The 24,354-nt window shown below is 42.2% G+C and overlaps 1 protein-coding gene across 2 annotated transcripts in view; it reads left to right on the forward strand.

The window, feature by feature from the left end:
- SSBP4 (single stranded DNA binding protein 4) overlaps window positions 1–24,354 on the forward strand; it is a 532,613-nt gene that overhangs the window by 454,859 nt on the left and 53,400 nt on the right. Inside the window, exon 6 of one of the 2 annotated variants that reach the window (XM_086947014.1) lies at window positions 20,611–20,694. The exons of the other annotated variant lie outside the window; for it this stretch is intronic. Coding sequence (XP_086803140.1) covers window positions 20,611–20,694 — 84 coding nt within the window. The remainder of the gene's footprint in view (window positions 1–20,610; window positions 20,695–24,354) is intronic. 2 annotated transcript variants of the gene reach the window in all.

Below are 24,354 nucleotides of genomic sequence, written 5' to 3' on the forward strand. Positions count from 1 at the left end.
AACATTTCAGACACTCACCCCCAGTCATAGATCTGGGTTGAATCCATCATTGTTCTTTAGCTCACTTCTCCACCCCAGTTCAGACCCAGCCATATGCAAATCAGTCTGACCCTGTGCCTCATGGGAACAGTCCAGCCTGAACTGCCAAGCCAGGTCTTCCCTGGACCAGAAACAAACATCCTGAGACTGGTTTCGGGGTAACACCCCTCATCAGCCAAGCTAGCTTGAATCCAGTGGCAAAGTGAGTAATAAGAAATAAGTGTCTGGGCTCTAAATTTGTCTTAAGAACTTGATGCCGAATGCCAGGTTGCCAAATACCAGTGATGTATATTCTTGAGCACAACATCAAGTCTCTTTCTTTAATTTTGTATTATGAATTGCAATAATGCATCATATCTTCTTCAGGTGACTATAGAACTTGTTTATGGAGTCTTATTTTTCATCATCAGATTTTCACTCCAGGCAAGAGAGAGATCCATAAATGGGGAAAATGGAGAAATTGAGTAAGATCCTGAAAGAGTGAGAGAGAGAAGGGAAGTGTATGACAGTGGAAGAAAGAGGCATGAGGTGAAATCAAGGCCAGGCAGCCTCGGTATTCATGAGATAAAGAGACAGGAAGTGTAGGGGTGGAAGAAAGAGGCATGAGGTGGAATCAAGACTGGGCAGCCTCGGTATTCATCAGATAAAGAGACAGGAAGCTTAGCTTGATGGACGATAGATGCACTAGGTGGGATCAAGACAGCACAGCCTCAGTATTCAAGAGATAAAGAGACAGGAATTGGAGGTAAGAGGAAGAAAGGTGCATGAGTTGGTAGCAAAACTAGCCAGCATTTGTGTATTGCAACCTTGCATTTGACATCACCAGCAGCGGGCTCCCAAGAAGCCCTTTAGGCCCCTGCATTAATGTTGCATTTTTTTTACAAATTAAGCACTAGAAGCAGCATGTTAAGTCTTCTGTGGGTGTGAGGGACGTATTGTACCACAATTATTGTGTCTTTTACTCCTGAACTGGGTGAATACCCATCATCCTTGACTGCACTGGAGCCCACCTCCCAGGTATCTCAACCGTTTCTGTAGCTACATTGTGGAATGATTTATGAAATGCCCCTTAAAATGGTATGTAACCCTTTGGATCCTGCTCTGAACTTGTGACTTAAAAAGAAAAAAAAAGAAACGTCCTAAGAATCAAGCGCACCCTAGGTCTGCACTCTGTCTCACAATAAATTGAATTAGTGGAGAAGTCACAATCCACTTGTAATTAATTTCCGTGCTCCATGCACAGCTGGCCAGCACCGGAAGCTCATTAACACTTCCATAAAGTCACTCCTTGGAGACACGCGCTGCAACCAGTCTGCTGTGGGTAGGAGAAAGGTGCCCAGAAGACAGGAGATCTCTAAGCCATGACATGGTCAAAATGATTCTTAAAGAGTAGGGAGAACTGGGGGCCACTGGTAAGTAGTGTGCATGTGTGTGTTCGTGAATTCTTGCGATACGTGGTTCTTACTCACTAGAGACTCTTTCACTCCCTGATAGATTACCTAGTGAGAAGCAAATCCTAACATGCCCTGAGGAAAATTTAGTGATGGGTAATGAATCTCGAAGAGCCCTTACAATTTGTAAGTAATGGCGGCAAATGTCAGTTTATGTGGCAGATCCAGCTTTTTCCAGTGTCTGTCCATGGCCGCTTACTTTGCCTAGGTGCCCCAAAGTCCTAACATGACCTGTCCCGACCTCCCATGATCTTTACATGGTCTAACTGTCCTGTTGTTCCTCACACTTTCTGTCAATCTTTCCCTAAGTTTCTCTCACTTTGTATGTTTGATGGAGAGTAGCGGTGTTAGGGAGTGTATAAGCGCAAAACCAGGTAGTCGTGGAGGTGAGTGGGGCGTTACTGGTTCACGAACAGACTTCCTGGAGTCTATATGCACAATCCAGGGTCGTAGATGGGCGAGTGGGGCGTTACTGGTTCACAAACAGACTTCCTGGAGCCTACAAGCACAAACCAGGCTGGTCGATGGACGAGTGGGGCGTTACTGGTTCATGAACAGACGTCTTGGAGTCTACGAACATAAAGCCGGGTGGCGTGGGACACGGCAGCGTCACTCAGTGGCCCTGGTCTTCATAGTAGCTGAAGAAGGCACTGGTACATTGAAGGCTTCTTACCCTATTGTACCTTCTCTGCAGACAGTCTGGCTGGGCCCTCGCCAGGTGTGGTAACTCCCCACCTTGCACTGGGGTTTGGACTGGCATCCGGTCAGGCAGGTGGCCTGCATTAGAGAGGACATTTTTGCAGCATCCCTCATCAGGGACCTCTTGGCCTCTTTGACGGTGCAATATAAGCAAAGCGACACCGTTCCCAGGGGACTGCTCTGCTCTGCTCTTGAAAACTCCTCTCCGTGCTGACTTGCGCTTTTCCGCTTGCGAGCCCCAGCAGCGTTTGATAAAATGCAGCAGTAAGCACAAATAAAGAAAAAAACATCTCAGGTCATAGAACTGTGATCCGCACTCATCCTTCCTTTCTACAGCGCGCTCCTTCTTTTCATCCTAGAAATGTTTTTGTTATAAAACCCCCTGGGTTGAGATGCAATAGGACTCTGACCTCAGCAGATCCTACCCTGATGTGGGTGGCACAACCTTGGGGTGATCCAGTGAGGCTGATGCCCACAGAGATCTCAAAGAGAAAGATTTATTAGTTTTGCGACCATTAAAGTCTAATTTAAATCTTGGAGAGAATAAACACTTCTCCATCTCGGGCCAAGGTTTTTTAGGGGAGGGGAGAGGGGGGGGGGGGCTCCAAGATGTTAAGGTTAGCGAAAGGACGGTGCCTGCTAGTTGCTCGCAGCTCTGCTTCTACGCCAGGTACCCAATCTGGTGGCAAGATTTAGAGGGGTGCCGGCGTGGTCCTGGTGGTCAGGAGATTGGCCACCACCCATGCCTCCGTCATTCTTCATCTCCATGGGACATCCAGGGAAGACTGGCCCCTCAAAGCACCTGTAAACATGTGCATCATGGTTGTTGGGTGATGGAGACATGTTTCCTCTAGTCCTGCACCAGGATTTACCACCAAGAGCATGCTTGTACTTTCGTACTGAGTATGGTGGGTTGAAATAATAACGAGCCGCAAAGCCCTCATGGCCAGAGGTGAATCCGAATCCTGGCAGCATCTGATTGTGAAATCTGGTTACTAAAAACATAGCCCCAGCATCTGGAGGACATTTGAAGGTGATTGGGCATGGAGAATCTTGAATTTTTGTTTATATATTTATTGGGCTATTTATAAAGCACAAACCCCCCTCGACGGGCAGGAGATCAGTGTACGGAACAGCATACGCAACTGTGATACTGAGCAAGTCTGGCCCTTTCGCAATTCGAGTGGGCAATAGTAAGGATTTGGAAATAGAAAGGGGACTGGAAACTGAGCATCCCCACTGTGGGAGTGAAAGGGGAGTCTAGCATGAGAGGAAGATTGAGTACAGGAGGGATTGAGACCTTTCAACAATGGCACCAATGAAGGAGCAAGGAACAAATGTACTAATTTGCATATTGTTTTGGTTGTGTCCTTCTCAGTGTTCCTCCCAGTCCTTCCCGTCTGAACCCAATAGCCTCCGTAGATGAGTCGGCGGCATCCCTAGGGTGTTGACTGTCTGTCCTTCCTTAGTAGTGCACAACCTGGACATTCTAACCACCCCGGGTATCCATGCTGCTCCTGTCCATGTCATCGGTGTGATCTTACTCACCTGTACACTTAAGCGTGCTGTAATGTTAAGCTAATCGGCTAACTGGCTCACCAGGTCTTTTTGGACCGTGCCTATGCTGAAATAAAACCAGACTGGAGATGTCATGGTGATGTGTCACAGGTAATAGGAACTGATATAGCCAGTCATGCTCCAAAGATAATTATTGCGACGCATAGATACCAAAGGGTGAAGATGTGAATCCTAGCCAATATTGTGGCAAAAGTGGACGCGATGGGTTGGCAGACGGGTGCAGCTAGTGTGCTGCTTCATCTTGGCTGGTGCGACTCTTTAAGGCTGGCATTGTCTTGTGAGTGCGAAAGTACATTCTTTCCCCTTCTCGACGGTCCTAGGTATCTCTCAATACGTTTCAGAGGTCTTCATCCAAGCCTAATTCTATACTGAGCACTTCTAGGCAGGCAGAACCATCGCTTGCTATTCCATCTTGTGCCCTTATGCAACTGTGCTGCCTCTTGCCAGCAGCATGGCATCCCAGGGGGCGTCATGGGGGTCTTCCTGCTTTGGCCTGAATGTAGAATAGATTCACATTAAGCCATTCATCCTGTGCAAGAATGAGGAGTGCATCTTGGGTGGATCTTGGCACCTTGCCTGCTGCCATGTTTCTTGTAGTTGTGACTTTAATGGGAGCAGTCACTTGGTTGCTTGCGGAGCTGTTGTCACTGAGGGTTTCTGCCCAAGTCTGGGGGTGTGTGACGCGGGAAGAGGTCTAGTAAGGCTTTTGAGAGTGGGATCCAAACTATGGGACAGTAAGCCATAGTTGAATAATTATAAGGCCCCAGGTTTTTAAGGCTAGTGAAAGGGAGGCGCCTGCTCTTGGGTCCTTATTCCTGTCCTGGGTTAATTTCTTTAATTCCGCTTGATATTCACTTCATATACCAACAAACTCTTCATGGTGCAACTAAATTGATTTACTCTACAAAGTATTACCGTGATTCATTCCACTAACACTATGAGTGTTATCATACTTAAATCAAGTTCATAAAAGCAATTAGGGATTTTAAAACAATTGTGTTTCCCGACCATTTTTTAATGTGATCAGTTCTCCTGATTAATCATTAAAAAAATTCACTAGAAGTAGTTAGGGACACCTGACAATTCTTCTATTTGATTAGTGCTCATTAGTCAAAAAAATGATATAGTTAATATAATGAATCGGCCTACCTCTAAATGAGATCCCAATCAGCCACCTATTTGCGTTGCAGACATAAAGAGTTCACTGGTTTAGACTAGCAATGGCTGTTTTGGATTTTGAAACATCCCCATATTTTTTTGAAGCGTCTCATATAGACCGCCAATGCGTTTCGACCTCCTCAATTGTAAGAACTAATCATGAAGGTCTTCATCAGGACTAGGGATGTTTATCTGTCAGGTCACTAAACAATAAAATAATTGTATTCAATTTTTGCAGACGGTACACAAAATCTAAATGGTGTCCTCCTTTGCAGTTTTGGGCACCTGCTACATTAACAAGTGTTACATCCCCAGGGCCATCCTGTCGGGTATCTCTTACCTTGGGCTGCATGGGCAGGTGCTCCAAGACTCCAGTTCATGGAGATCAGTCTTTGGATGTCCAAGGCAACTGCTGGCTATTGAAATATGTCCATATTTCCTACACTTCTCACAGTGCTTCCGTCCTCTCTCTCTGGGTACTGAAGCATGTCTGAGATGGAAGTCCATAATTCCTGACGTGGTTGTTGCTTTAGTCATCAGTCCTTAGTACAGTTGCATTTACTTGATTGTTTGCCTGGAGTTGTCCTGCACGGCTTGATTCACTAGGGCGATTATTCAAAGCATAAGCAACTAAGATCTGCGCTGCTCTTGCTGTAAAGTTTAGAGCGGAAGATGGTCATTTGAGGTTGAGACACCTGTTGAAATAAAATGTAAGTCAATGGGGTGCTTGATATATATATATAAATGCCTGGGGATAAGACATTTTCAGTGGCAGCGAGTAAGCTCTGGAATTCCCTACCCCTGGTGCTTAGATCTATCCCTCTTCTGCTCCCGTTCAGAAAAGCCCTTAAGACCTGGCTGTTCACAGCTAAACGGTGAGCGGAAGTTCTTTCGCTTTGCTTCTGGACTCCGTGGTAAGTGCATCCTCTCTCTAGCGCCTTGATGGCATCGGGTGACTGCTGCGCTATATAAATATCAAAATAAAATCAAAATCTTGAGAGTTGTGCTTAAGTGTTTAGATACTTCACGTTTTTGGTTCTATAGAGACCCTAGATGTATTTGAAAATAATCTTGTGTATGTCTCCACCTGGGGAGGAGAGTTTTGGAAGCTTGAGTGGTTGAACCATCTGCCTGATCTTAAACACAGGTTATGTAAATTCTCGCTTAAGAAATCCAATAGTGTGTGATACCACAGTCTTAAGTTGCTGAATGACTAATGGGGGCATAGTGATTTTTTTGTCCTGTTAAAGGGCTTCAGGGAAGATTTGCTGTGCTTCAATATTTATATTGCCTCCTGCCCTTTACGTGAGCGTAGGTACTTTCACTTCTCTCTATTCTTCATCTTGCTTGGGTTGTGTGATATTCCATCGTCATATCATCAAATGCCCAATTTTCAACTGTTTTTCCTACCTGCACAAAGATCATTTGTCACTGTGTAAGCCAATAGTGATAGTTTTCATTGGATTGTCCAACTGGATACAAAGTTGTCGCGAGATGCCAGCGTCCACGATCAGAACAATTTTATTGGTAAGAGTTGATGGCAAAGAAACATTTTTTTAAACTCCTTAATGCACGGTGTAGGAGTGGATGTATTGTTACGGGAAAGAGGAAATGATCCAGGATTGGGCTGCCCAAAGAGAGCGGAATGCCGGCCATTGTACGGTTTGTTGGTCATCTATGGAGCGGTATTCTGTGGGCGTCCCAGGCCTCTTCATTTCCAAATTAACAAAGGGCATTTCACTCAACCTGATTGGCAGACTCGTAGACAGTCCTGTAGGACAGAATGTTCCAGACAGACGCATTGGACGTATATGCCAGACAATGAGATTGCAGAGAGCGATTTGCATCCTTTTGGAATGGGTGGATACGTTTTGTTAGGGAAGAGTTCTGTCCACTGTTAAAATGTGGAACGTGAGGGTGTGCACAGATGGGCCCCTGTGGCCATGCCTCCATCTCAAACGAGTCCTCAAATACAGACACTTGTTAATCTTTGACAAACTAATGAAGAAGAAAGACAGTTTCATTATGGGTGCTGGTGCCATAGAAATGGCTCCGTCCAAACTTCCTTGCAACCTACTCCAAAGGTATAGACAAAGAAAAGAATGTCAATGATAAGTTAAAATTTTTTAAAAAGCCTGTCACTGTTTAGTCCCATGTTCTTTAGAGTCCTGAAACTTTTAACACGTAGATATCATTTGAGTAACACTTTAGGCACGGCAAATAAAACCGAGCTGGGCTGAAATTAAAATATTAAAGGATTTAGAGTTCAGACCACAGGGGCCCATAAAAGGAAGCAGCAAATTAGCCGTGTATTCTCGGGTAGAGAGACGGAGCAACAATTTAAGGAAGTTCTTGCTACCCCTCACCCTGTTAATACGTTCTTCTTTTTAGATGATTTTTTTTACTTTCTCTTTCCTTTTTACTTCATCTGGCCTATATATTTCCAAAATCTTTCTTGTGTTCCACCTTTTTAAAAATCTTTTTCACCTCAATATTTTTCTTCAATATTTTGTATGTATGGAAGGAATTTCGGTCTTTACTCTTTTGCTTGCATATTTTGCCCTCAAACACCTGACGTTAGGAAGGTGGGTTAAACCTGAAGTTGCCAGCTCAGGTTCTCGGCACCACTTCTCTGGTTAGTGCCAGCCAGAGCTGGCATCAAAGCGTCTCTGAAGCTGGAAGTTCGACTTTCAAGGGCCGCCTCGCTGAACTAGGCCGGCGCACTTCCAGTAGGGTGAAAGGCAAACTGTGTGAAGCTGAGACAGGCTGATTCACATCCGCCTCTCTCCTGATACACTTTAAACAGAGGGCGTGTCGAAAATGGATTCCGCGCTGCACTCCCCGCTTTAGACTTCAATATGGCTGCCTTTCATGTCTGTCGAGTGAGAGTCGGGCAGAGTCCAGGTATTAAAGGCCACTTTGCTGATGAACATATTTCAAACTGCAGACTCCACATTTTGAGGCAGGTTAATTAATGGAATTTTACATTTTCCAATAAGTTTTGGGGTTCTATTTAGGGTCACAGATGTTTAAGTGAATTTGTCAAATACAGTGACTGGCCCTATTTTCTGATGAGTGAATGTGTTTTTGACCTTTCTTACCAAATTCCTCTACTGATTGATAACATACTAAATTATTAATGTCACAATTCTAATGCAGAAAAAAGAAAGCAGTGGCAGCTCAAATCATTACGTTTTGCAACAATTGTCTTTTAACAAATAAATATACAGCAAAACAAACATATATAACAATTACACTGAAATAATGTCGGTTTTCAGACGATGAGGTATAGATATTATTGGTCTTGGTCAAGAGCTATTGTGTGGACCCCTCCTTCCTCCACGTCACCTGGCCAAAGCTATGTTCTACCATTTAATGTTGTGAGTTTTTGAATCTCTGTCATAACAAGAATACATTTACAGAGAAATCTTTTCGGAGAAACCACGACAGTGAAAAAAAAACTTTATACAAAAAATATCTTGACTTGAGAAAAGTTGGTACAGAAAAAAGTACTACAGGGAAAGTTAATGAAACATTTCTTTTTAATTAACATTAAAATGATTTCTAAAGTGAAACTACTACAGTCAATTACTTTACATTTGCAAAGAAAATGTATTTATTTCCCTGTGTCCTCAATTTACCACACATCTCACTCCAACAATAACACTAACTCAGTAGCTAATGCTAAACCCAGTTTTGCTGAGGCCACCGACACTGACCTGAATCCTTACTCCAGGACTAAACCTATCCCCTATTCCAAACTTACTGTAAACTAATGTCAAACTAAATACTTTTTTGACAGTGTTTATGTTTTTGTCTTGGCAACTACTTTGCTCTGTGGTGGTTTCTTTGTAAACACACTTCCCTGGATTTAATTCTTGCTGTAATATTTTTTGCTTGACTGTATTCCACGATTCAGTTTTCCTCTCATGACATCAGTTTGTGTTTTTAAAATTTTATTTTTTATGATGTTATTGTATGTTTTGTTTCGTTGTGTCATGTGTTATTCGTTTCATTTTCTTATGTTCTCGTAGTTTGTGTTGCTTGTCCTACGTTCTAACACTTTATATTGCAGTTTGATGTTTTGTTAGCATATCTTACACTGGTTAGTTATGTTATAGCATTCCATGATTATATGGTGGATGTTGTGGTAGCTCCTATTACTTTCTTGTATGTGATTTAATGTCAACATGTGGAAACTAGGCTGACCTAGCTACTGGCCAGTCTTCCACCAGTCTCTTGCAGACAACTCCGGGATCTTCGCTATAACTGGTGCACGAGGAACTGATTATTGTTGTATTTTACTAGCCAAAAGCTGTGCTGAAGGTTCATATTCCTTTCTTGTCATAGGGCCCGTGGCGCCCAATAGACCACCCTTACTGCTCTCCAACTTGTAACTAGAATGGAGGACCATAAAATCTCACAAGACCTGAAAGGTATTCAAATGACACATCTGTGCAACAAATGTCCAGTCTAAGGTGGGAGCCATTTCTTAAGACAGCACTCCACACTGTCTCGTTGTGGTCTCCACACTAGGCATGGCCTTCTTTACGTCTCACTTTAACGTCTGTGTCTTTTTAGGGAGCACAGTTGGTAGGAGATGGGGTAACCCTCTAATTCCATCAGAAGTCCCCCAGTGGATGGGTTCAAGGCACAGTGAACGGCACACTACCTTCTGCCTCATCTCTGCACAGTGAATGATGTCCTCCCCTGATTGATGTCTGGGTTACTGCACATCACTCCAATGCCTGCTTGCGTCTGTTTTGCTCTTAACAAAACTCTATAAATTGATAAAGAAAATATTGGTCCAGTTGCCAGTAGTATTCCCCAGTAGAGCAGTTTATTTTCCACAGCAGACCCAAGAGGGATGTTCATAAACGAAGCGGTGAGAGAAAATAGATGTTTCACTGCAAGTCGAAATACGTATGAGACTGATGAAGGCGAGGCAGTGTGAGAGAGCGGTGCAGAGGATCATGCAAGAGAGGGGTGGGTGGAAGATGCAAACTGCTTGCAGCAGGGTGCAGACGAGAGACTGAGGAAATATGAAATGTTTCTGGGTGAGACTGAAAGGTAGCTCACCCTGAGGATTCTCTGATCAACTTAAGATGCTATGGTTCTAAAACTGTCATTCTTCTTAAGAAATCATTTCACATTATCTCGATTTTTTAAATAGATTTTCTGGTTTTTGTGTTTTTGCCACTTTCCCAAAGCAAGGTGAGAAGGCAGCCAGGGATGCGGATATGAAGCTTTGCGTTGGTTGAGGAGTTTTGTGTTTTTTGGGTCATTTTGAAGGTTGGGAGATCTCTGGGAGAGGAAAGCATGTTCTACGGTTTGTTCTGGGTGTCAGTAGAGAGCCTGGTCTGAACCTTAAGTTGGTGATTCTGTTGGGAGGAGACTCTTTCCTCTAAAAGTCTGAACTAGTTGTAACGGGTAAAGTTTAAGATAAAACCAGTATGTACACTAGCTTAAAATCATGATCCTGTGACCAAGTCCAACATATTTGTTATTTGAAAACACAGCCATCTTGGGCAAGCATCATGGTCCTAACTCTTGTTCAAGAGCTTGGACTATAACATCTTGCAAGGTATAGCAAGAGTTACACAATGTCTTTGTGTATCTTTTATGAGGGAAAGCACATGGGAGAGTGGAATTCACTCTGACCTTAAAGCCCTAATGCACTCTTTGGTTTATGGTGATGCTGGCGAGGTTTGTTTCGGCCAAATTCTCCAGGTGGCTGTCTGTTGGCAATAGATTGCTAAAGTTCTCTCTTTGAGCATGGATGAATCCATCTGTCGACGAAAGGAGGACTATTTGAGTTGTTGTCTGATTAACTGGTCCCTATTTGTATGCACTTGGAAGGGATAAAATTGGAAACATTTGAGAAGCCATGCTAGAACAGGCATCTGCTGGGCATGGTGCCACAGACATAACTGAGATGGTTAAGTGTTGCAAATATAGCTGTGTAATTTAAGTTGGTGGTCTGCGGGGGCACAGCTTTAAACTAAGTAGTGGTGACCAGATGGCATTACCTTTTTTTATTGTACATAAATGTTATAGTTGTTTGTATTTTAAAGTATTTGTTGGAAAGTTATATCTTCCCATAAAAAATAGTTGAAAAAATGACATTAATTCACTATAAGCAGATACGTTCCTTCCGATAAGGGAAATACCGTCATAGAGGGTTGGTTACTAATGAGTGCAATGGAGGAGGGTAATTGATTTTCCCCAGTGTTATGTGAACTGTATGTGTTTTAAGCACGGTTATTTTAATGTCGGTATTGCTGGTATGTTGTTCGAAACGACCAATGGGTAGGGGAAATTTTGTCTTCACAGAGATGAGGCTGGCCATGCAGCAAGTGTCCTCTGTGTGAGTATAAGATAGGGTTTTATTATAAAAATAAATTATGACTGTTATAGTCTATTTTAAAATATTTGTATTAGATACTAAATAAGCAATGAAAGCTTACTTTACAATATACATTATACAACCAAACTACAAGTAAAGTAATTGAAACAAAGGATTGTAGCTAATTAAACATTCTTTTATTTTTATTTAATAAGTATGTTTTAGTTGTGAATATATCAACTACATTTTTAGAATATTTAATTTTGTAACAAATACCTGTTTTTATTTGAGTCTTAAGTGCTTAAGAACATTTCAAACAAATAAGATTAGAGTAAAATTATTTGAATCGTTTTTTGTTAATTTCAAACAAGCACACTACTACTGCCCTGTGAGGGAAGGGGTGCATATGAACACTGGCTAGATGTGGCCACTGGACTCTTTCTGACTCCCTTTTCTTTGACTCTGTGTGAAACGAGAGCTTATCTGAGCACAGCTTGATCAATGCAGTGGCCTTATTGCACTTCTTACACCCATTGCACATGGCCATTGTTTTATTTTTAAAAGGTAATTGTCCCTCCCCTTTTAATTAGACAGTATTGTTGGGTCTGTTTGAAAGGGGGTGATCTGGTGAGTAACTTATCAGCTGTAAAGCTCAAATCCAAATACTGGGTTCTTCCCTTAACAAGAATTATTTAATCCCAAAATATTTTTTAACCAATATGTTTCGGTACCTACGCCTGCCAAAATGGAGGTGCTTCTGGGCCAGTAACTCCCCTGTTGGTGCGGATTTCAAAAATAAAAAAATGCTTTATACCCTTAAATAAAAAACCACCGCTGCTCGCCCATGAAGTTGGGAGGCTGAACGCCCATGCGTTGCAGCCAAGCCGACAAGTTTGCACTGGCTAGTTTACTATTGATTCTTCACGAACTATTCTTGGTTGTTTTTGTGGTATATTGATGGATGGGTGTGACATTCACAGCCAATGACACAGAGAAAGGACTACGCTCGTGCAAGGGCCACTTCAGTGTTTTGCGTCTTCAAACAAATCATTCTTTACACAGCCCTAATCTACCAGTGTATATTGTTGGTAATTTAATTGAAAGAAGCCTCACTTCTTCTGATTGGCTTTTACTCAGCTCTCTTCAACATATTTTATTATAAAGCCATACGATTAAGGCGTAATAGGTAAATGCCTGTCTACTTCAGTAGTCTGCTTGTAAAAATCCCTGCCAAATAGATTTTGAAAAAAAAAACTTTCATTGGAAGCAACAGGCTGTAACACCCCTCTGTTTGTCCTTTACATGTAAGTTTGCACATCAGGCGCCATAACCAGTGTACACAAATGTGCACTCAATGTCTGGAGTACGCTCAATAGAATAGCATACAATCATCATTTTGACAAAAGAAATCCCTCAACAGGGAACAGTGATGTCATTGTATGTGTGAGAGCGCTTTCTGAATTTGGATCTATTGACATCTGGTAGAAGTGCTATCCATCAGTCAACCCGATCCTAACTCCAAAATCCTGATATGTGGCACTTGGTTCATTTTGCTGTGATATGATTGAGGTATCATTTATCTAGCACAGACACCTCCGATGAGAGGCGATAACTGCCACTCCGTTCATTCAGTCAAGCTGACAAGGGCTGCGCGAAAGCCAACCACGCGGCCATATACGCCCAGTCTCGCAAAGGATAATCTCCATAGCACTGCTGCCTTTCACACAATAGTACTATGGGATATCGATCATAGGAATGTCATGATTTGATAATCCAGGGACAAAATATTGAAATTTAAGTGCATGTAGAGGAAGTATAGATCTACTAAACTTAACTCCACATCGACGTGCTATATATATATATATATATATATATATATATATATATATATATATATATATATATATATATATATATTTCCCCAATGGTACATCTAAATTGAGTTAGGTATAGGAAATCTATACATACCTGGGATTTGAGAAATAAAAATCTAAATTAAGTTTCGAAGTCACAGTCCACGTTTGACTGCATCTTCTGCAACTAGCTGTAATCTCAACAGACACTTGTCTACCTTTGGGTGTTTGATACTTTACCCCCTACCGAGGAGTATTGTTTTCTTTGGCTCGCCCATTGGTACCCCTGCACTGCCATTGTCATACCTTGACTGTGGGCCATTTTCCACTGAGAAGTGCAGGAATTTAGGGTGTTTTGGATCATTTACATTAGTTGTCAGTAATCTGTGTTTCTCTATATTTGAAAAAAAATGCATCATGTATACCCGGGGCATTATTAGAAAATCGGGGGCTCATATCTAAAAAGAAATGATCTTCCACGTTCTGGTCGATTAACATTCCAGTGTCAAGTTGAAGTTCCCTTCAGTAATTCGTCAGCCCGACACATTTGTGGTGCCAGTTGTGGCTGAGGATAAGGTTGTCATTTGTACGTCAGTGGTTGCGAGAGGTAGCTTGTACCATACATCCTAATACTGCGCTCTGTATCAGTCATTGTATACTTACTCGATGAGCTGAACCAAGATGAGAGCCCTGGACATTTTAAATGGTCTGGGAGAAGGAAAAGCCAGTCCTGTAGCCTTTTGCCTCATGACCGAAACATCTCCAAAGTTGGGTTATAGTGATTCATGGTCCCTACTGCCCACGTAGGTTCTGTCGGTGACTAGGGAAAACAAGCAACAACGAAGTTCAAAAAAGAGTATGAGATTCAATGGTGATTCCAGTTGGCTGCACTCATTTATGTATTCCTCGACTCTTTGCACAGAATTTTGCTCTCTCGTTCCATTTGTCCTTTATCACCGCAGTCCAAACAAAACACCAGTGAAACCGACCTATTGAAGGTACAGTCATTAGGGTCCACAAAAGCCTTTTCTATGCCAGGTCCTCAAGCTATCCACATCAAACAAATTGATATGCACTGAATCATATTTTGAATTGACTTGCATACTCTACAGATATTCTGAGAGCATGGTGTGTAAATGAAGATGGAGGTCTGGACTTTAGCTGGTCAACATATCAACATGAACATCTAGCTGCTTTTGTTGCCTTGTCTCTTGGCTGCACCGAGATACCCCTCGGGGTGATTCGAGCGCGTTACAAATTAAATTAACATAACATAACGAAGCCGTTAGTCAGCAGCACTTCCATAAGTATGGGATTCACATCTGTGCAGGGGACTGGGCAAGGTTTTTGAAAGGTGTTTTTTCTAAAAAAAAAATTTAATACTCTTAATAAATTTGCCTAACAGAAAACACGAGTTGAAAGTCACATTTTCTTGTACATGGCATTGAGTTAAATACTGTACTGTAAGATTGCTTGATGTGAGGGAAAATAAACTTTAATATTTAGTAGACCTGAACTAAAGTTGAACATAAGACTTTATCCTAATATTGAAGAAGTTGTTCCAAGACTTTTCCAGAAAGGAAAATGTAGTACTTATGTTAATTTATGTCTGAAAATTGGTAGTGAACATTTGATACTGAATACTGTCATTATATTTTTGTTGGCATAAGATGGTGGAATGAAGTGACCTTTATTCTGGTGGAGTTTGTGTAGAAACCAATCTGTGTGGGAGATGATAACAGGGCAACTGGAATTATGCAGTACAGGAGGTCCAGATTTTGCAGCAGGGTTGACGAAGTTATGCAGCAAGAATGGGCAAATTAAGTAGCGTGATGCAGCACATTTTATGATTTTATTACTTCATTATTTTGACATTTTTCCACCTGTGAACACTGTCTGTGAACTAAATCGACACTAATAAAGTTAAATATTTTCCTAGATAAAATAGGTAACTGAAAGGTGATCAGTCAACCTTTGTGACGGGCCTTTCAGTGCGTAAAAACACAAGTCGCCACTTTTTTTGTAACTTTCGATCTGTTTGTGCTAAAAAAAATCTGTTAAAATCTGCAGGTTATTCAGCAGATGGTGGATTACATGACAATTGTAGCAAATCCTTAATTATGTGAAAAATGCCACACCCGTAGAATGGCATAATTACAGTGGCCCTGGTTGAGAGTTTAATGGCATCTCTTGGTGCAAATTGTAGTCAAACTGAGCAGTCTTTGTAAGTGGCTGTATTTTTTCGTGGACTGTTCTACTTCCCCACTCAACCAACTAGTTCTGGTGTTATCCTAGCCCTCCATTTGCACGTCACCTCTTCCCTTGTAACTTGTCCATTTTTGAAATCATTTGTTGCAGCCTGGCTCCCTCTTGTGGCTGGCTGCAGTGGTGCTGTAAGGCAGGTGCTAATATTGGCAGTGGTCTCCGGGCGCGGCCATGCAGGTGGGAGTGGCGCGCAGGGTGGGGGGAGTCAACAGACGACAAGGCAAAAGGAAAAAAGAAAACCACTTCCCTTGCGCTTGCCGCATCACCAACTTTGTGATGCCGCGAGCGCAAGCAAGGTAAGTAGTTTTCTTTTTCTTTTCCCTCATCGTCATCTGTCGACTCTCACCAGCCCCACCGCTCGTACCTGCACGGGCCCGTTCCTGAGTGATCTGCTACTGAAGCTAGCAATATAGAATTTTGTTCTGTGTTCTTGTACCATGTGATGTGTTGTGTCTGTACTCAAAACCCCACATATGTGACTCTTATGCCGTCCTTGGCTTGGTTTACGCTCTAGAAAACACAGGGGGGAATCGATTTCATTTGTGCTGTCTGTCTTACTCTCCAATTACTGTTTAACATTACTCTACCCTACTTATGTCTTAAACTGCTTACATATCCAGGTAATAAAAATCCTAGTTGGGCAGTTACGGTGTTGTTTACAGCACCCAAGTGTCGTGCTTTGGATTTTGCACATTTTGGACATTATGTGAAGAATGTCAGAAAAAAGTAGAACATTCTAATTAATGTATTCGTGTGTGTGTGTGTGTACTCCCTCTTGAAGTGCAAAAACAACCCTCCCAGCTGAGCTCACAGAGAATATATATATATTGTCCAATACTTGAAATTTATTCGAATTTAAAAAGAAGATGAGTATGTTTTCGAAAACCCATCTCCCAGCCACCCCATCAAATGCAAGCCATTTGTTTACCCACCAACTGTGTTTTATTCCAAGCGCTCGTTTGGTTTCGAGTCCAGTAGGGCTGTATGTTTTTTCTTCTTTGTTAGCTCGAGTTAAGAGATTTTATACCTTGCAGAAAATCCGAGATGTTTTTCCTTACCTGCAAAGTGGAACAGAATCTCCAACTTTCACCTCGTTTCACTCTTTAAAGTCTGGTCATGTCTTCTAACCGATTCCACAATGTGCTTCTGCAGGAAAAAAAAAAGCTAAGAGGGAAAAAAAAGAGCGAAGAGGAAAAAAATAAAAGTTCACTTGTTGCAGTCTACAGTTTCCGAATAAAAATAAACTTGACAGCCTTGCCGTAATTGATTTTCGTGTAGACAGTGCCCCCTAGTGTTTCCTCTCCTCAGTGCATTCTCCTGTGAAGTATCAAATGGTGAGATGCATGCGGGTTGTCGGATGAGAAGCTCCGCTGAGCCAAATAGTTATCCCCTTAGCTGGATAGAAAATGATTTTATTAATTGCATCATTTACCAGCATTCCTTGCCCGTGATCTGATTGGTTGGGAGCCTCCCAAGCCGGAGCTGGCTCAATATTGCAAACCTTGGTCTGCCATATGTTGCCCATTACGCCCAGACAGCGACTGCAAAGCTGCATGCACGTGATTATTAAATAAATACTATCCGGTGTGCACCTTGGTCCTTCTGTCAGCTTGGAGGGGAGGGGAGAAGTTGCACCTGCAGGGATTCTCATCAAGATAACGCCTCGCTTTCTTCCGAAATCATTAACTGCATCAGCCGCAGTTCCAAAAGTTTCAATGGAGCGAATTAATGTTGCACCTCACAATATAGGCGCAGATTCTGGGTTGCATAAGGATAATCAATCACTCGGGATTTGTATAGCGCCTTGATCACTGGTGAGGGTATCCAGGAGCTGAGATCCAGGCTGCTCGGATGTGGTGGGGGGGTCATCAGTTGAAAAGCCATGTCTCGAGTCCCTTTCTCAACTCCCGAAGAGAGGGTGAGGGCCAGAGAGGAGTGGGAGGGGGCGGGGAGGATGTTCCAGGCTTTCGCGGTGAGGTAGGAGAAGGAGCTCTCTCCACTGTTGCATCGGCGGATGCGGGGGATGTGAGTGAGGGAGAGGAAAGCGGATCACAGGGGTCTGGAGGATTGGTGGAAGCGCAGGTGGTGGTGGATGCGTGCTGGTCCTTCTTTGGTTGGATGGATAAAGGAATACCGTGGACCCTTTCTTACCAGCATTCCTTTCTATGATCCTAAAATTACTATTTTGAGTGTATAGATTGTATAGAGTGTATAGAGTGTATAGATTGCGGAATAACGCCTGGGACCCGAACGCCTGGAACCTTAGACAAAGAATCCAATTTAAAGCCCTTTGTACAGTTTTTAAGGCTCTTCATGGCTGCGGTCCAGCCCCTCTACAATCCAAGTTTGTTTGGTATACCTCTACCAGACAACTTCGTTCATCTGATGCTAGACTGGTAGGGGTTCCTAGATTTAAGAAGGTCAGAGCTGGAGGTAGATCCTTTGAGGTGGCTGCCGCCAGACTCTGGAACTCACTCCCCATCGAGCTTAGGTCCACAAATGAACTCTTGCAGTTCAGAAAAAAGGTGAAAACCTGGCTCTTTCCTTGCTAGCCTTCCTACGCTGTCTGATCTCTACCCCTCGTTGGTCTCTGTCAGCGCCAGGATGCCTGTAATGGTGACGGTTGCGCTTTATAAATTCTCAAAATAAATAAATAAATAAATAAATTACCAATTGTCATGTCTCTTAATAGCTATGTACTGTTTCTCATCCCTACTCAGAGGTACATTGTTTATTTTCTCTCACTTTAATGCATGCTCCTAAACCAGGGTTCCCTCTTTAAATCTGGTCATCGACTGATTGAAAGCGTCTGAGGTGGGTGAAAGATCCTGTATGACACACAGCACCTCTTACATGCATTTGGTTTGTGTTCTCTTCCCTATAAGTACTTCCCATTGTGTATTTCTTGTATGCAGGCTCATTATTCATACTATTATCTATTGCAAGTTTTTACCTGAAATGAATTTTCAAATATATATCTGTTCTTCAATAGTAGATTATTGATTGCATCTTTTATCATTTACCTGTCTGCATAGAACTCTCCCATACTGGCTGGGGTCTCTGAAGCGCTTGGTCGAAACGGCACTATACAATGACCTTCATCAGGGCACAACAAGGTCACTCTGACTCCCAGTTGTGGGTTGTTACAAGATCTTATCTTGCTGAGAATCCCTACTGTCCTGCTCCCAGTGTTATATCTGCAACATATTTTGGGACATTTTGAGTATCTACTGTTTCGGAGTTCTTTGGAATATTGGTTCATAGTTAATTTGCAAGAAGTGTTCAGTGAAGGGGTTTTAGCCCTCAGCAGCTGTATTTTTAATGACTACTTTACAGATAGTCGTTTAAACACCTAACCTGGTTAACAGATATCGATAGATTACCATTTGTGAAGCTAAAAATTAGCAAAGTTGAAATTGTTTGTGGCAGGGCGTCAATAGAGTTTGTTTAGTAATGCGCTTGACATGAGTTTCCTTTACAGAACGTTGGCTTCATGTTTTTAACATATTAACCATGTTTTTAGAAGATGCTTCATCATGAAATTAAAGGAGTAAAGGACTCTTCTAAGTATGGTGCTTTAGAAATAATGCATGTGCCTGCATCCCTGTGCGTTACAGTACATGGGCCGAAACATGTTGATTAGTGTCTGTTCAGACCCTCTTCCTTATGGCTTTCAATATGAATTCCACTGGTCTCATAAGCAGAGACTGCTTCAGTAGCAAAGACATTTACACGGCTAACTAATCAAAGTCTATAGGTCCCTGCAGAGCAGCCTTGGATATAATGTTTTGTCTTCCAGGCTCGAGGTCAGTGAGGTCATCTGGTGGATAAGTAATGTGATGTGGAATAAGTAGGAGACTAAAATTGTAATTCTAGTGTTCCTACTTTACAGCATTATTGCGGTGGTGGTTTGCCTCCTTGGACCTTATTCAATGGCACATGCATGAAAAGGGCTTTCAACTCCTGTAAAAATATGAATCCATAAACTTCAATGTAGCATTTAACAGCTTTAATGATCTATTTATATTCCATTTTAACTTCTCTGCTAAACACGCTTTCTCTTTTTCACCCAGACTCCTTCATTTTTCTGAATTTCTTGCTATGATTGCAAGACATGGTCAGTGAAGGGCTTCTATCCACCAAGAGCTGTGTTTTACATGACTACTATCATTGTATTTAATTGCATTCAAGAATCTGTAGCAGATATTTGCCTTTATTTTGTCACTTGTGTCTGGAGCAATATACATGTAGGGAAGAGGGTGACTGATGTGGTATGTAGTAGTGTATTAAATATATAGCTCTGGATTTCTGACCAAACAATTGTAATACAGTTTGCATTTATACATGGAAACAAGCAAATGCGTGTGGTAAAAGGTTGTGAACAAATTAACTATCTGAGGCTTCAGGCCTGGAAAAGCTGTGAAACTGTCTGCAGAAGATGGCAGATTTAATTTAAATCTTATACATTTGTGAGTAAGCACAAACTCCAGAGATTTCTCATTGCCTCAGATCAAGTCTGGACAGTTCTCCCAAGCCTAGAATTTTGTTTCCATGTTGGTACATGTGGGTATGAATTTCTCCTTATAAATGCTGAACTACAAGTTCCAGCATGCAAAGAGGGAGACAAGCGGGTGTCACTCACACCTGACCTGGACTAATTTGAGATCGCGGATGACCTTTTCTGTGTCATGAGCTTTCATGCAAGTCTTGGATGTCTAATTAGGAAGTCGGTGAATAATGTCTATTTCAGAGATTGAGGCTAACACATATCAGTGCGAACAAAACCACATCAAGGTTCCTTTGTCTTGGATTGTCTTGCAAACATCTCATGAATTGTATCTTTTCCACTCACCCGTTGCTTATATCCAAAAGAAACAGTTGTGCTAGCTGGCCCCGTAGGAACGTCCCAGTGGTTGACTGGTCATGGCGGTTGATGTATCTGGACCCCATTGGCAGACCCGCTTGGGAATGGGTTGAAGCGCAGGGGCACTTGAGCATAAAGAGCTGCACCCTGTGGCTGCCATACCGTAGATACATCATCTTCCAGTCCAACCATTCAACCACATTCTATAGAAATTCACATTGCCTTACCACATTGTTAAGACCGCGTGCACATGGCTGAAACGGAAGAGCCCAATGCACCACAGGCCAGCTGCTGAGCAACCATTCCCCTTTCCTGAGTAGTAACCACTGCCTCTCTTTTATCTTGTTTCTCTTGAAGGGACCTCCAGGCTCTCAGCCATCACCTCACGCACAGCCTCCTCCACACAACCCCAACAACCCCATGATGGGCCCTCACAGTCAGGTAAGGACTTCCAACATGGCAGCTTGAAAGCCCTTACAAGAGGCTGGCTTCCATGGGGATGTAGCATACAGCCCCATGGCCGCCTGCACGCGTGCAACAATTTGTACATTTATCAGAATTGTTTTGAATGGTTTGTGACTGTTTCCAAAAGGGTTCAAGCACTTTTTTTAAAAGAAAAAAATGTTCCACACCACTGATATTTTCCCCTGAATTTCCTAATCAAATACTCTACAGTATATTTTATGTTTTGTATATTTATCTCTCCAATGCTGTCCCCTATATTTTTTTGTTTCAATGTTTTTCATGGACAACAATGTTGTGTCTGGTTTAGTTCACTGTTTCATAAACTGTCTCCAAACACCGAGACAGGAAGTGACATAAGAAGAAGTGACAACTGTGCACCCTTTACAGTAGCCAAAACGTTACATTACATGTTCCATCTACCTTGTGGTAAAAGGTAAAATACAGTATGCTCTGTTGCTATGTACCTTGTGTTGTAATACTGCTACACACTGTACTTCCTCTCAACCAATATGGAATTTCCTGTTAAAAATGGTATAGGCTCTCCACAAAGTAAAGGAAAACCTACTTGAGGAAAATGCTCATAACAAGTAAAAATAATATAAAGTTGAAAAGAGATTTCAATCATTTTAGAGAAGGAAACAGTTTTTGATTATGAACATCATATATGCACTTTTACAGAAAAATCTATGCCCCTGATCTTAATATTGTGTGGTCGGTCACCCCAAGGAATGCCAGTAATCGACTTAATGGTAAACGTTGGCGATCATATTCCATTGTACAATTGAACAATGTGGGACTTGTACTGAAGGGGTATTCAGTGAGAGAAATGATGGAAAGTATCGGAACCCTGCGTCCATTAGTATTTAAAATATGTTACGCCGACAGGTCTGCCGAGCTATTTCAATTTACTTCATGAAATGCACCATTGTGGTTTTATGCAAATTTGTCTGAGCCAACTAGTGTGGTCAATGGTCAGAACACTGCAGGTGATGAGTGATGTCTTTGAAAACTCTGGAACATGCCTTACTTAAGTGTAAGGAATTGGAGAGCAAACTAAGGAACATTTGGATTTCTGACCTATTGGAGAGAGGTTTACACAAACTGTGCAAAAATATACAATGTGTGCAATTTGAAAGCCAAAGGTGAAAACGACTTTGAATGTGGTCAGTGATTTGTTAGCTAAAGAATTTAAATATAAAATGAATGTTACTATTAGAGGTTGTATTATTGATAAATGCGTTTGGTTTACTTTGTTGAAAAAAACCACGGCCTGACTGACGGCGTACAATATGTAGGTCTACACATCTCTACGTCTTTTCATTGATTTAGTGTGTTTGCAAGTTCGTTTAGCTTTGCACCATTCTAGAATTTGTCAATTTTGTTAAGTAAATGGTGTTATTGGCACATTGTCAACGTCTATTAAAGTTTGATGTTAAATGTCTAAGTATTTGTTTGCACTCTTCACGCGGTCATATTGGGCATCCTTTATTTTGACCCATTGTTTATTTCTGTATTGATGTTTTTACTAATGATATTAACAAATGTACAATTAGCTTGGCGGAAATGACGACTGTTCAAAACAGCGATTGAAATACTCTAGACTCAATGGATTTATAAACTTCCGATTGGAACACGCAGCAAGCCTGGTCTGATCTTGCGGGCGCTCCAATCTTCAATCCAGTTCCCTCTCTTATGGCCTTTTCATTAAATTGTCAGCAGGAGTGCAAAGAGACAACATTTCTGATACCACCAACTTAGTGACCGACACTGGCCTTCTTTCTCTAGGATAGAGAAATGTTAATTTCACATGCTGGATAGAAATGAATGGTTTTGATTTGCATGAAATGTAATTTCTACTGTAATGTAGACTACAGAAGTGACTCAGGTACATGGACAGGTCATCTGGCCAATAGATCAGACACACAAAAGGTGATGGGAGGATGCTTGTAACAGATGGCAATTGCTCGGGGGACTATCCCAACTCGTCGTTCTTTTGCCCACCATGGCTCCCCAGATTAGACCCAGCCGGTTAAAGAGGAAGATAAAAGGAGCGTCCGACTCCAGGTAGGACCAGTCTTACAACACCACACACAAAAAACTATATTCAAATCTGTATTGGAATAAAAAGGTGCTCGTAAATAATTTATCCAAAGCTGTTTGTGCTTCTGGTGCAGCACTCGGCGGTGAAAGGAAAATAATGCAATATTAAACGCGTATCGACTACCTGTTGTATCACGGGAATAAAGGAGCAAGTGCAGGCATTCAAACCTACCCCAGGTTCTTAGAACAGCCTGCTTCGCTCATCCATTATTCAGCGCTCGCCAAGGCCGGCGCGCGGCAAAAGTTTAGGAGGTAGCGTACTGCTCCAGGCCATGGGCTCTTGTTTCACGTCCCTATTTTATGTGCCAGTCATCCTCCTTGCTACAGATAGCCACAGGTGTGTTGGTCTATGTTTCGGAATCAAGAGCTTTAATTGCAGGCCGGTGCTGCCGAAGGGTCGGGTTGGGGCAGAATGAGTCGCCGTGAGCCTGGATCTGTACCCTACTATTGAGATCTATGATACGCCTGGGGTTTTTAACCACAGACTTGTGGTGCCATAGAGCTGGCGGTTCTGTGGCTGAGTGAGTCACTCTGAGTCTTAATGGGTAAAGTACTGGTTGGAGGGTGCACTCATGACAGAACAAGAGCTTTTTATATTAACATTTGTGAATTGTATTAGATTGCTAGGAGGCAGACCACGCGAAGGAAAGGGACTATGCCTATCTTGATAGAAGGTTCCAATAAAATGGTGGTGTCGATTTACAAAAAATGGTGAAATAGTCTGTACCAGAGTTCGGCACTGGTACAACTTGAGGTTCAGATATTATGTATTCATCAGATAGTGTAATCGGACGTGTAAACCTTTATGACAGGTCAGGGTGTTATGCACCAATAGTAAGGCCATGCAAGAAAGTTTGTGTGCCACCTCTTGGCCTCTCAGCATCTCACCTTCTTACCAAATGATGGATTCTGGTTACCAAAAGATGACATCCTGGCATGAAATTACATCCCCTACCACCGAATCGTTCTTCCAATCACAAAATGACACTGCCAGCTACTAGGTCACACATCTGTATATCAATGTGATATATATATAATGTAAGGAGTCACTGTGACATCCTGGATCCTGGCACTGGTACCCGGTGAGACCCTTCTGGCACCAAGCATCTTGCTGTCAGACAAGGAGCGTACTGCAGACTAACACGGCATGGTACTCATTTGAAAATCCTGACGCCATTTAAGACAATCTGGTACCAGGTTCAGCAACTTGATACTCGGTCCAGTGCCCTGGTACAAGTTTACTGATCATTTGCTCCGATCCAGCATCCTGCTACTATGGCAAAACTCTTGTTACAATTTCCAGCATTTGGATAATTTGTGAAGCGTCAATTTATCTACTGAATAGAGAAGATGTGCTACCAAAGATTTCTATGTGATTGAGCGAATTAAAACTACCCGTATACATGGTATCACACCGTCGTATATCCTGGTACAAGGTGAGACATCATGGAAGGCTTTCTGGCACTACATGAGACTTGCACTGAGACGACCTGGTGTGGAATGAGACATACTGATACTGGTGCAAGAGAGACGCAA

This window comes from Lissotriton vulgaris, chromosome 12 (assembly GCF_964263255.1).
Source record: "Lissotriton vulgaris chromosome 12, aLisVul1.2, whole genome shotgun sequence".
Classification (NCBI taxonomy): Eukaryota; Metazoa; Chordata; class Amphibia; order Caudata; family Salamandridae; genus Lissotriton; species Lissotriton vulgaris.